The 14,506-nt window shown below is 39.3% G+C and overlaps 1 protein-coding gene across 1 annotated transcript in view; it reads left to right on the forward strand.

Moving 5' to 3' along the window:
* The window catches only part of MICU2 (mitochondrial calcium uptake 2), a 146,268-nt gene that overhangs the window by 71,186 nt on the left and 60,576 nt on the right, over positions 1–14,506 (forward strand). The window contains exon 2 of the mRNA XM_082014218.1: positions 10,941–11,088. Coding sequence (XP_081870344.1) covers positions 10,941–11,088 — 148 coding nt within the window. The remainder of the gene's footprint in view (positions 1–10,940; positions 11,089–14,506) is intronic.

The raw sequence follows: 14,506 nt of genomic DNA on the forward strand, positions 1-14,506 counted from the left end.
TGTAATTATATTTGGCACGCGGCATGTTTCAGTGAGTGATACGGCAATCTAAGGCTGTTCTACATCTACTTTTATGGAAGGCACTGTGCATTCAGCCGCTGTTGGAAACATTTTGAATGTGCAAGCATGTTAACAACAGTGCTTAAACAAGACTGATATTCTGAAATGTGTTTCGAAAACATTTGAAAAGCATTTCGAAAAGCGACAGTCTTCTCTGATGACAGGGAGGCAGTTTCTTTCACAGTGTTTCCCTTGAAGCACATACATTGTCTCTAAAATGTCATGCCAGTGTAATGCCTTTTCAGGAATGCTTTTGGTGTGTTGCAAACGTAGGGTGTACAGAGCTGTTGGAAGTGTAGGTAACCGTTGACAGAGGCACTTTGAAGTTGTTTTTAAAAGCTTGTAAGACCAATTCCGGTACATTTCTGGTTTGTTTGTTGTTGGTTTTTTTGGTGTTTTTTTGGTTTGGTTTTTTTTTTAACTTTTCTCCTCCTGTTATCACTAAACTCCCTACTGTCTTAATCCCCATTCCATTGCATTTACCACTTCTTGCTCAGCCCTTACACAGGTTATGGTAGCCACCTTCTTTCTAGTCTCTTTTATTCATATATGGACATGTATATATTTAAATCTGCACAACCGTTAAATACTAACACAATACATCTGTTTAATTACAAAAAAAAAATCTTGAAAATTGAACCACTTTGGGTTTTTATTATGTAACTCTTGACTGTCTTCTTACATACTGCTACATCAAATCTATCTGCCTTATCTTCAGCTTTTCATCTCTTCAATTTTCTTTTGAACCTGTACTGCTTACTTTACCTATTGGCAAGTCATCTCCTCTTTTTGTCGTCTTCTCCCAGTCTTGGTTTTGGGTATGCATTCTCTTAGGTCCTTGCGCTTAGGTTAGGCTACTACGTCTACCATTAAACAGTTTATTTACTCCTTTAAATTCTTACTTGTAAGCAGTGAGTCCAGAATTCATTTGTGTTCTGGTTCAGAACAAAAACTGGTCTAGCATTCAACCACCTACTATTAAAGCTATTAACTTTTTTTTCCTGTTTGTACAGTTGCTGCAGGACCAAACATTAGGACAATGAAAAGCTTTTAAAGCTGCGAAGTGTCAGGTAAATATATAGCACCGTGCAGTTGGCATGAGTTGGACTGCAAAAATTCCCCCAGTTTGAAGGTGTACTTCTCAAACTTGGACATATATAGTCCCATTCTGTAGGGCGTGCAGTTCAACTGAACTGCCAGGTAATAAATGGATTATCTCTTGATGTAGTTCAGAACAGATCAAGTAGAGCTACTGAGTTACCCAAACAAAGAGAGAAGATATTTGAAAAGGGCATATGGTTTCCTTGTACAGCACAAGCACATGTAAGCAGTAAACTCCTATTAACTTGAAAAGTCCTAAAGATCTGCAAGACCAGGGTAAGCAAAAAGTTCAGATGACTGGGAGCCTCTCACAGCTCCTCCTGAGAAGATGTGCCAAGAGGCACTCCACACATCATTTGAATTGAGATGAGGGAGGAAAAATAAAGGTATTATGCCATTTTAGAGGCAAATAGTTAAGCTCTGTGTATCGATTACACATTTGCACGTAGCATCTATCAAAAGTGTCTAACTCATCTTACCTTGAAAGATAAATGTGTTTGTGTCTTCACATTTTAACTGCACTTCAATGTGCAGTGATTGACTGAAGATCAGTGAGAAGTAGGTACAACACATGTTTCACTTAAATCCACTGACTGCCAAATACAACAGTATGATGAGCTTTAGGAGGAGGCTTTGTTGCCTTTGAGGTGTCCCTGTGGTCCCCCGGCTGCTCTGTATCTATTCAGCGCTTCTGCACCAGTGCGTTCGAGCAGTGTGTCACCTGCGGGAGGGGAACGTGTAAGCAGGGCGGTGTGAGAACTTGCAAGTTGAGGTGTAAATGTATGGTTTGTTAAATGAACTGGTTCTCTGGCTTGTTAGAGCTTGGGCACATTATCTGTCTTTGTTATATTCTGTTAGGGGAAATGTGTTCATTTCCAACTTCTTTTTAAGTTTTATGTTTAAAAACAAGCTTTGCTAAGGATGGAATTTCTAGAACTGAATAGTGAAATTAAAAAAACTCTAAAGGATAATACAGAAGAGTCTCAGTTTATATTTGGGTTAATTCTTCATCTGGTATGGGTTCTAGTAGCAGTGAAAGATCTGTTCTGTGTGTACCAGTTTAGTCTGAACTCAGTGAAATACAGAGTGGCAGGGAAAAATTAAAACCAAAGATGTCAAGGGTTTAGGTGCAAATAAACTGTTCAGCTGCTACTTCAAACATAACCGTCACTAATTAGTACTAGCACAGCAGAATTGTCTGAGCAGCTATTTTAAAGAAAGAAGGGGAGTGGCACCTGTTAATGCATAGAAAGAGCTTAATCTAGTTTTGGAGTCTTCATATTCAGCAGTGTTAAGAGTAGCCAGACATAAGGCTATTGCATTCTCGTACTCTGCTTGTCCTTCTTTAGCAGTCTGTTCTCTGTCTCAGAAGTAGCTCCTGAGAAGGTATTTTAATCTTTTGTCCATTTCCCACTTAGGAATTTCAAGGCTGTTAGAGCTTTTAGTAATGTGGTTGTTTATTTAGTTTCACATTGCTAAACAGTCATTCAAATACTTAGAACTTATTTCCAAACAGAAATCAGTGGGTTTTTTTCCTCTTCTTACTGGCTTACTTTATGCCCAGGCTTACAGTTTGATCTACTAGGTCAAAAAATATAATGCTGAAAAAAGTCATACAGATCAATTCACTTCATGAGAACATTTTGCTTCTGATCTTGTCTCTTTAACTTGATGTTCGTTTTGGTAACTGGTGCATTTGATCGAGACTCTGTATAATACAGAGTCTCGTTCTTTACTGTGAGAGCACAAACTACTTTTGCGCGTACTTATACAAACTTTCTTAAATATTACAGTCTTGAGCTTTCTGTAATTCACATATTTCTGTCAAATGGATTTCCTGTCAAAACTGTTTTTCATCTATCAGTTATTGCATCGTATAAAACTTTCAAACCTTGAGCTCCAAAGGTTCTCCTCTGTGCATTCAGCGTGAGTGCTGGGTATGTTAACATGTGCAGCGGAGTTTGAGCTTAAGTTACATTTTCTGTTATTTTGACCACTTCAAATTGAATTGAGTTGAAATTGAGATACAATAATGACACAAGTTAACTGCAAAGTTTTCATCAGTCATACAGAAATTTGATACAGGGTTGCTAAATCCATCTGTAGATCTAGTGTGAACTAATGGTTCCAAACCTAAGGCTCCCAGAGAGCCTGCTGGCACCAACTGGATTTTAATTACAACCCACACATTGGTTTAGTTATCCTTATGGCAGGTAAAATGAGTGGTGCAAGTTAACTCTTCCAGATCAGAGAAGAAAAAAAAAGCATTGATGCTCTTTTCAGAGGAAGGAAAAAAAAAGTTTTATGGTTTCATTCTTTTCCCAAGGGAAAGGGGAAGTGGAAGAAGGTGTATAGATAGTGGAGGAAAGAAAGGCAATGAAAGGATACAAAGAGGCAAAATAAGTAGGTTATATGGAAAGGAGTACAGTGAAGAAAGAAAAATTATGTTGGGAAAAATTAACTGGAAAATGTAGACTATTTTATAAGCAGAAATGATGGAAAGCATATGAAAGGCGTAGGCACATCAAAACACCAAATTCTGTGCAAAGCGAGAAAAAGTAAAATGAACAAAAGTGGAAGACATCATTTTAAATTTAATGGAGAGATAAATGTATATGCTTAAGTCATTTCTGACTCATAATCAGCTGCAAATACTTGCGTTCGTACACAAGTACTTACATTTTGAATGGATGCAGAATTTGTTACCAAAATCACATCACAGTGATCAGCAGTATTAAGAAAATCACAGGTAAGGGTTATCAAAGTTTTATTTATGTAAACTTTCTTTTTTATTTAACGTATTTTTTAAAAGAGTTCAAAGTTACAGTGAATATAAGGTTTTAACTTGACTTAAGCTTGCTATTTTTCATACAAAAAAAAAATCAAAGCCAAAAATTGAACACCATGACTTCTTTATTAGCATCCTAAATTAAGAGACAGATAAACAGATTCATTACATCAATCTGAAATTAATTGTAATAAGTATTGTTGTTGTTGCCCGTAGGCATTTCTCAGTGCAGGAAGCTGAGAAGGAAACCATAGTCTTTGGTAATGCTTACAGACGCCAGTGGCTGGTCAGATGCTGATCCCTTGACATGTTTACTATGGAGGAAAACACTTGCATCCTTCTAGAGCGCATTTTATGTCATTCAATTCTAATTTACCATCAACTATCATAGCTTTACCATGGACATTCTCAAACTGGCGTTGGAGGCTTGACATAAAACCACAAAGCCAACTAAATTCCAAGTTAAAGCTGAAACTTCATTCTTAATTCACTTGGTTGTGTGGGGTGCTGTGGAGCGTGTGGGAACACCCAGTGTTTGAAGCCCCGGCTGTACCCACACACAATAGAACAAGTTAAGGATGGAATTTCAGCCTGAGCCTTAACGCTAATGCAGCATAGCTCTTTATGATTTGATTTCTTCTTATATAGCACTGTTAAAGACAAAAATAAGCCCAAGTCAATCTCAGAGTCATTTTAAATTATGCTTAAAAGAATCTTGTGCAAGCAACAGTAATAGATTCTTCTCACCCGTTCCCTCTCAGTAAATCTGCATTTTTGTATCCTGCTTGCTTTGAGCTTGCACTGTTGGAAACTGCTGAGGTGTTAGATTACAGATACCTTAATACCTGAAGTCCAACCTTAAATACATAATTGTTTCCTACAGTATACCTGTCTTTACTTGAAACTCATTTTGTGGAATACAATTAAAGAGGAAAAATCTGTGTTTTGCCCTGTACGTGCATTTTTATGAGCAAAATTAGCTTTGACAGTGTTTTTAGAAACGTCAGGAATGTCAAATCTCCTTTATCTGAAGGACTACTTGGGTGACTCAGGAAAAGATGACTTGGAAATTAGTCAGGACTTAATTGAAGTGGGAAGGATACTGAATTGTTGAGAGAGAGATTGCTCCACTCTGCATGCTTTAAATTGGTACTTGAAAAGAAGATCAATCTTAAAATTAAGTGATTGAATCAGCCTTTTCTTCAAAACATTTTTATTCAGTCTTTGGTTAGGTGTTTGGAATAGTGATTAGAATAGTTATTCAGACATTTATCCCTTCTCAGAGCAAATGAGAGTTACGCTTCTAATCTTTTTTTCAAAAATCCATAGCTCTCTACTTCTTCCCGTGTATTTCCGTCCTTTACCAACTGTCTTTGGTGGGTCCGGCATCCGTGCTTGCCAAAGACATGGAGAGATACATATTGGTGAAGAGAACAATGGTAAAGGAAGGGGATACAGCTTATAAAAGAGCGTGTAAGATGATATTTTAGACTTGTCTATATTTTACTCTTAGCCATGTGACATGGCCTATACCTGCTTCAGGATGCCCATGTCCCCTTTTCTGAGACAGTAGATCTGCTTTTGCTTAGGATTAGAGACTGTCCTAAACCATAGTTTCAGGAATAACTTGATCACTGGCAATAGTAGTCCAGAAACAGCAAACAATTTGGTGGAAAGAAGTGATACAGTTAAAGCAAAGAGTTTGGAAATTATGCTCCAGAACTCCTTCTGAAATGATTATTTTGATTTGGAGAATAATCATAGTAAAGTGTTATGGTCACATTGTTTATTTAGGTTTTGAGGGTGGTTTTGTGTGGTGAAATGGAGAAGAACCGAGGCAGTGTGAGAGTGATAGTTGGCAGTGTGGCTAATGAAAGTGTGATGACCAAAATGTGAGAAAGATGTCACTCAAAGCTTAGTTAAATGCTGGCAGTATGCTTAAGGAAGAAATTAAGACGACTAAGCATAAGATCATCAGTACTGATCTTTAAAGGGCAAACATCCAGCTGCATTCAGTTTAATTAAAATTGCACAAATAATCATATTGAATATTTTTGTCAAATTATAAATTTTATGGCTTATAGCTGAAGAGTCATCACTTTTTCGATGTCACTACACCTTGATTGTGAATTACTAGTCTCCGATGCCAAATGCAGCAGGTTCAAGTCCTTAATTGGTATTAAACCGATCTGAACAGTATTATTGTTGGGTTTGGAAAACATTGTGCAAAAGATGGCAATTAAAAGGCCTTACGTCATCATGATGTGCTATTTGAGTATGTGGCCACTGGTGCTGCCCGCCTTCACTCTGGAGAGTAAAAATCTCCGTATTCCTTACACACTTTCTCTTCTGGCCTGTATCAGGAATAGTGTGGCCAGCAGGAGGAGGGAAGTGATTGTGCCCCTGTACTCGGCACTGGTGAGGCCGCACCTTGAATCCTGTGTTCAGATTTGGGCCCCTCGCTACAAGACGGACGCTGAGGTGCTGGAGCATGTCCAGAGAAGGGCAACGAAGCTGGTGAGGGGTCTGGAGCACAAGTCTTCTGAGGAGCGGCTGAGGGAACTGGGGTTGTTTAGCTTGGAGAAGAGGCGGCTGAGGGGAGACCTTATCGCTCTCTACAACTACCTGAAAGGGGGTTGTGGCGACGAGGGTGTCGGTCTCTTCTCCCAAGTAACCAGCGATAGGACAAGAGGAAATGGCCTCAAGTTGCGCCAGGGGAGGTTTAGATTGGATATTAGGAAAAATTTCTTCACTGAGAGGGTGGTCAGGCATTGGAACAGGCTGCCCAGGGAGGTGGTGGAGTCGCCATCTCTGGAAGTGTTCAAAAAACGTGTGGATGTGGCGCTTCAGGACATGGTTTAGGGGACATGGTGGCGCTGGATTAATGGTTGGACTTGATGATCTTGAAGGTCCTTTCCAACCTCAGTGATTCTGTGATTCTGTGATGTGAGACGCCTGCTGCCACCTCTTTTCCTCTGAGTTTCCACCCTCTGGTACAGTTGCCCAGATTTTCACTCCCTCAGGCAATAAAATTGTGCAAACGTGTTTGGGAAGGAAGGTCACCTTTTTTTGTAGTGCTCTATCCCTTTCTGCATCTTCTGAACTGTCTGTCCAGACAGCTTTAAAAAAGTCCCTATAATTGCACTCCAGAATGGCTGTTCTTGCCATTTGTTATAAAGGTGGCCTGGATTCACCACGTTTAATGGAGGTGCTGGTGGTGTGGCTCTATGAAGCTCCAGTGGAGAGCCCAGCTCAGTCATCTTGGTAACTTCTGCATAGGCACTGGCGGGTTGCTTTTAGGTCCCCCTGAAGCTTTTTCTTCTCTGGGTTGAAAAAGCCCAGTTCTCTCAGCTTCCAAATGTTCTATAGTAAAAAGTATCATAATAAAAACTTTCAGATTTTTTTTTTCCTTAGGTTTGTGAAGGTTGCAGAGCCACTTGGGGAAATTTCAGTCTTTATTCTCATAACTGTCAAGGGGGGTAAAACTTATTCAGTGTTTTTGAAATATTTTTAAAGGCTTTTTATTTTGTCTGTACATGTTTCTCTCCCAGACCTTCAGTGAGGTCTGCCTTGTGCTCCTTCATAAATTAAAGTGCAAAATAATGGGATATGAGATAATTGCAAACATTTTGCTTTCATGCTATACTTCTGCACTCCTGATTGCTGCAGTCTTTTTTTTTTCCCTTTAACATTGACATACTTGGAGCATGCTGTAGAGACCGTCACAGTAACCATACTAAAGTGTGGGGGGGAAGCAAAAATAAAGATACCTGTCATCGTAAAGATGGCAGGTCAGCTTTGTTACCAGTATAAATTGTTTTACTGCCATTGGAGTGCCATGGTTTTTCAGTCTGAGGGCCACATGCTGTTCAGAAGTAGCAAGCAGTTACATGTGAGCAGCTGAGCTCTAGTGTAGCTCATGCTGAGCTCGTGCTGGTGTCCAGAGGGGTCAGAGTGCTTTTAGCAGACGCTGAGCTTCTCATACAGTAACAGGATGTCAGGAATTCTGCAAAAGCTTTAAAAACAAAGTAGGAGATGACACGCTGATGCATTTCATCCTGTAAGGTTTGCTTATCTCATTTGTGCTAGTATTTGAAGCTGACTTTGTAAGAAATGACCCATGTTCCCAAGGCGGTTTTGCAAATTGGGGGTGCTAGTTTCACGAAAAGAAAGGGGCTTGATGAATCTGTAGTCACACATTGTTGTAATTTTGGTGGGAATACGTTCCCTTCTAAATATGAGGCGCACTTCAGAGTTAGTATGTGAACTTGTACCTGTTTCAGTTAAAATTGTGGATTGCTCAAATTCAGTGCTTTGGTATCAGCAACAAGTTTAGCTTTAGGAGAATTCAGACATATACTGCAAGACTTAAGAAACTTGAAAATCCAGTTGGTTTGGTTTGGTTTACTTTACTTCTTGTCTAAAATTTGTATTTGTGCGGAAAGACTGCTTTTCATTCCATAATTTTAGTTAAAGGACAACTGTGAAGCAATTTTCCATTTCTTTAAAATTTGCCATCGGGCAAAAATTGCTCATGTTATTCTGAGAAGGAGATGTTTTTAATAAGAATGCCACATGTTAATACTCAGCAACTATGAACTATTCATTCGATATCTGCAACATTTGTTGAATCTTGTTAGTCAAGCAATTACAGAGTCACTTGTCCCCCAAAGTTTTAAAAAGAATAAAGCTAAACTTCTCATTGCATTAGATTTATTTTTAAACAGCATTTTCCAGAATGTACAGATGTGAATGATAGAACAGCAGCAGTGCAGCTTGGTTGTAGGCCATGATGAAGCTCCATACTATGTAAGAAGTTTAAAGCAGGGATATTGATATGAAATGGTCCTATCTAAAACAAAGTAAGCCTTGGCTTCAGATACTTAGAAGTAGCCCTCATTCTCCTTGCATATCAGAATATGACACTTTTAATTCTAAATTATGAGTATTTTGGTTTTTTCCTTGTTGGTGGTCCCCTCCTGCCCTGCCTTCATTGAAACCCAAGGTTTGAGGGAAGCAAACACGCTACAAGGGGAAACTAAAATTGACTGTAAAAGGTGCTTGTATCACTCAGTGAAGAATTTTAACAAGTGCTTAATGCTAACACAAAGGTGCAAGGCGTGGGATTAAATGGCAAATTGCAGCCTTCTGTTTAGAACTATAATTAAGTGTAATATCATATATGATGGTAATAATTGCATCCAGGCTATGGCTATAGGTTTGCCAGTTGTACCCCTTGTCTTGAGATCCCCAAATCGTACACACATATGGTCCTCATATCCAGTTGGGGACCATGGTGGGTAGAGAATAAGGGAACCTAACGACACAAATTTGAAATGCTCCATCCTCTTCTCTGATGTCTCATTGTCCTCTGAACTGTTTTTTCACGCTTTCTTCAATGGACTGGTTATTGGCCACAGCTTGAGGTCCACACTCCTGTTCCCAGAGTGCTTCACATCGAAGCAGTGGGTCGTTACTCTCAGACCACCATGGCTTCCATTATTTGGAGCTGCCTGTATCAATATCAGTCCTACGTCTCTTTCTTCTCTCTTGTAAGCCTCACACTAAACTTAATGTTTTCTATTTTAACTTCAGAGCTCTGTCTAAGAGCTAGAAGCTATTGTCCCAACATAGCTTGTATGTTCATCGTTATCAGCTAGCTCTCCTCCTGCCTTTGCCACTTCGTACCGAAGTCCTGGCATGTTGTCAGCTGGGTGGAGGAAATGTAACTGCCAGCACTTGATTCTGCAATGGTTCAAACTCAGCAGAGGAGACTGAATTAGCAGTCCCCATCTTGGAGGAATAGCAAGTTAAAACTAAAGTGTCGGAAATCTGGTCACAGCTTTTAAGTGGTTCAGAGTGTCCCATTCTCTTCTCACTTGCCTGCTCCTTGGATGCATACACACAAACACACAGGTGCCCTGTTTGCCTGCTACGCTGTTTGCAAATATCTGTGCACGTTCCTGATTTTCATAACAGCTTCCTGTGCAGCTGCGTGCCTGTTACCTTGCACATCAATATAACCAGTGCTGCCTTCAGCAAAACCAAGCGAGGTCTTCCCTCTCCTCCATCCACATCCTGTCTGCCTGTCTGTGTCCCACAGTTCGCCCCCTGAACACACTCAGCACAGCAGACCCTGTGTTTTAACATCAACTGGTGAGACCCTCGCTGCACCTGCAGCTGCTCTGAGTGTAACCAGGAGCAGCTTACGCTGCAGTTACTCTCAGGAGTAACCCAATTTGCAAAATGCAACATACATCAGCACTGTACTGGACTGCTCATATGCCAAGCAGTCCATAGGAATAATCTGAATGATCCTGGGGTGTACTCGCTCATCTGCGTCACACACCGAGTAATGCCATGGGCACTGACCTAGCTGCAGATCCATCCTGCTGTTTTCATTGCTTTTCCCATTTTTCTATGTTCTCTGAAAGATAGGCCCATACTTAAACTAGAACATCATTATTCTTCCATCTTAGGACTTGCTCCACAACTTGATCATTAACTTCAGGAGTGGATCATTTGCATAGATGCAGAGCATGTTTCAACCTTTGCTGAGCCAGTCACAAAGCTGGCAAAATGCTATTTGCTGTTTGGTCAGTTTATTTATTTGTTGAGTTAGCGAGCTGAATTTGGCTGAGCAGAGAGTCCAACAAGTAGCAGGGCTGGCAAATGAGGAGGTGTAGGACCATATGTCCAGGAGCAGGGGAGTGGGAAGCAAGGGCAGCCTTTGGTGACAGCAAGCCATTAATTTGCCTGAGCTGTGTTGTTAAGGCATGCTCACAGTGAAGCCAAAAAATACTTTGAATGTCATGTAAGCATGTAATTCATTAAGACCATGCCATAAAAGCTTTAATTCCTGGTAGTCTCTTGTTGTGGCTACCCGCAAAATATTGAGGTTAATCAAGATCGGGTATAGTATTCTTTCTAATTACAGAGTTGGTCTACAAAAGCAACCATCTTTTTGCATGGATTTTTTTTTCTGTTTCAGAAGGAAGATGTCATTAATGCAGAAAGGGATGAAAGACTGTCGCTTCGGAAGCATCGCTTCATGCATTTTGCATCACTGGAATATGAAGGAGAATATTACATGACACCAAGAGATTTCTTGTTCTCAGTAATGTTTGATCAAGTTGAACGTAAGTTTTTTTTCTCATCACTGTATGTGTGAAGGAAAATAAACTTGCAGGTTCCCTTAAAGATGTAATTTGCAAATCACTGGGATAAGATCCTTTATCTGACATAAACCAGCAGAAGCCAATTTATACATGTTGTGCATATGGATTCTCACAGGCACCACCACCATTTACACCAGTGAAGTAAATTTAGAAATCTGGTGACTTGATGATGACATTACGTCTCTGCATCATTTGCATGTCTGAGCAGTATGTAGTTCCTCAATTACTTACATGCCACAGAAAGTAGTAGGACTGTAATATAATAGTGTTCATACCATTCCTGGCCCTGTTAACTGTCTCTCCGTTTCACCAGTAAGTACTCTGTGATCGTTTTTGCTACAAGAGGCGGTGATGGGAGAGACTTGAATGAGTGTAATAAAGCATTGAGCTCAGCTCTAGGTTTCTGGTTTTCAAATCTCCTCTGGTTTATACAAAACCTAGTTAAGAACAAATCACAGTTGTATGCAGGTTTTTAAAAAAGTACTTTTAAAAGCATGCTTTCTGAGGAGAAGATAGGACCAGCAAACAAATGGTCCTACTTTCCTCCTGGTTTTCTGGCCTCATTAACTCTGCCATTAAGCTTTTCTTAAGCTTCTTTTACCTGTCTTTGTATCATCTTCTGTAATTTCCATGTTAGAGTAAGTTTTTTTTAAATGGTATATGTCTTTCCTCAAAAAAAAATGGCTTTTACAGCTATCCCAAGAATTTTTTTGCTGTAGAAAGGTTAAGTTCTCAAAGTTTCAGAGAGGATTGTCATTCAGAGGACGAATACTCTGTCAGTATGTCTGCTGAGGGAAAGAGGAGGAGATCCCAACCTTTAATCTTTGCTTGCTGCAGTCTGCACGTAGTGACCAGGGGAGCGCGTTGTCTAGCAAAAGCCAAGCATAGCCTGGGATGCTCTGCCCAGCTAGCAGCGAATGTCCGAGTGACTTGGGGGTATTGAGCAGGAAATAGAGAAGGGAATTCAAGGTAATGTGGAAAGGCTTGAGAGGCAAGGGAGGAAGAAGGAGAAGAATGCACTGCGATTCAAGCCTGTGGGAAACCTGGGGCAGAATTGAACTTACTGAGCTGCAAGTGATCAAAGAATAGGACACAACAACCTGTAATAAAAGAAGTTTTCTTGTGTCTGCCAAAAATCTATAGGTGATAAGGATACACAACTGCACTGCTGACACACAGCTTCTAATATTCTACAAAGCTGCATATAAATCCTTAAAAGGACTTTATGACCTTGAGAGTCCTGGAGACTCTGAAAATAAGTGGGTTTTTTTAATACATGGCTAACGGAAAGAGTTTTTTCCCCTTCGAAACTTAGGTCATAAAGTTAAAAACCTAGAAGGGATTTTCTTTTGAGTTTTCCAGCGCGAAACACTGAAAGATAGTGAATGCTGAAATTTCAGTTTTGAAGGTGTGGGTTTCAGACAGTTGTCTGTGAAAGCAAGGTTAGAAAGATAAGTGTGTTTCAGTCTTAGCAGTTCATACATATTAATTGGTTACTCCAACTATAATAGTACACATGCAGATTTTTAATGAAGTGGTATGCGGGTAAGATTTATTTGTAATTCAGACAAGTTAATTTCAGTTACTTTGATAATATGAGTAGGAAACAGCGTTAAACAGAAAAGAGAAAATAATGACAAGAAAAAAATCTTTGCACTAATGCATATTTAGCATTTCAAATTGAGGTCAGGCTTACAACAATAGCATCACAGACAATTCATAGAAAAATGTTTATACTTTAATCTAATGCTCCTAAACATTTTTTAACCATCATTGGTGTGGGTTTATTGGCCAGTAACATAAACACAATAGTAAGCAATTCTCTTCAAGCCATATTGCTTGGGATTTTAGGTTTTCTTTAGATCTGCAAACAGACATAGCATTAGTTAGCAGAGAAGTATGGTGTTTTAAGTATTTTAAAGGCAGTGGTTTGTTCATTGGGTTTAGAAGAGTTTCATATAAGGAAAATAAACAAGATTTTTTGTCTGTTTTTTTCAAGTGTCCTTCCAGGTATATTCAGAGTAGCTCAAGATGGTGAACTTCATAGCTAATGAAAAAAGCGGCAATTATTTTTGGAAACTTTCTGCTTAGATCATAAAATTAATTCCCTTTCACCCTGAACAGTGGTTGTAGAAAGGAAAACAGGCATGCCAACACTAATCCTAGAAAGCCCTTCACTTACTGGCATACTGAGGTGCAATTTTAACATGTGATACTGTATACAAATGGTGAGTCTTATAATGCTGAACTTAAAGCTGTAGCAATTTGGTTATTCGCTACCTATTTTTGATTAATCACTAATTAAAAAAAACAACTCTAGGAAAATTTTGAAGCACCCTGGCAGTAACCATTCGTCTTCATCAATATTTGCTTGGAGTTTGCCCATTGGTTGCTGTATATAAGGTATATAATAATGTGGAAGGCTTAGGGCTGTTCTAAAGTTTTGTTTCTGCTATCTTTTTTACAGATAATAAGCAGGAACATATGACCAGCCTCATGAGCAATTTAGCTGTGTACACCAAGAAATATTGCTGAGGTTGATCACAACATTCTGTTGCTTTGTTCCTATTCAGAGGTAAACACTCCCAAAGGACAAAAAGGCATGTCAAAAGAGGGGATGAGAAGCACTTACGACTTAGGAATAGGGGTCCTTGTCCAACAGGCTTGCCGGTTTTTTGCTCACTGGTGATTGTCATTGGAGAATCACTTTGAAATCCCCTGTTAGTTGTTAAGCATAATGAAATTTAGAAGAAAGTAAATGTGGTGGTGTGTAAACCAGATGAGTCGTTGGTGCTAGATCAAAAGTGCTGACGTTAGAAAATACCAAAGTATTTTAGCTATGTCCAGATTGTCAAGTGAATTACTGTACACAGTTGGGTGGAATTTATTACTGAAGCAAAAATCTTAGGTGTTCCCTTTGACAAGGTTGCAAAACATGCAATAAATTATGATTTATTATAGAACACTTTCCCAGATAAGAAAACAGATGAACTGTAGTGCAAATATATCACCTGTCATCCAACCCAGGTGATCTTGAACCCTGCTTGATAGACCTTAGTTCACTAGTTCTGCTCATTTGTTTCCTGGTGCATGGGTTTCTCTATTACTGATTGTCTTTAAGGCAGGCCAAAAATTGTGAAATCTTGGCATTCCTGTTGATTAAATCACACCTGCAAAGTTATTTACTGCCAGGGTGATAATGAAGAAAAATATTTACAGTCCTGCCATCTAAGGAGAATGAGCTGATAACAAATGCAGAGTTTCTTGACAGACTGATTTTGTTCTGCATGTTGACAAAGAGCTTTATAAAGGAAGAAAGGCACCATCCAAAGAAAATTTGCTTGCTTTTAGATGCAGTGTTTCACGCTGGATTACCTTT

The sequence above is a fragment of the Phaethon aethereus genome, assembly GCF_964289735.1.
Source record: "Phaethon aethereus genome assembly, chromosome: 1".
Classification (NCBI taxonomy): Eukaryota; Metazoa; Chordata; class Aves; order Phaethontiformes; family Phaethontidae; genus Phaethon; species Phaethon aethereus.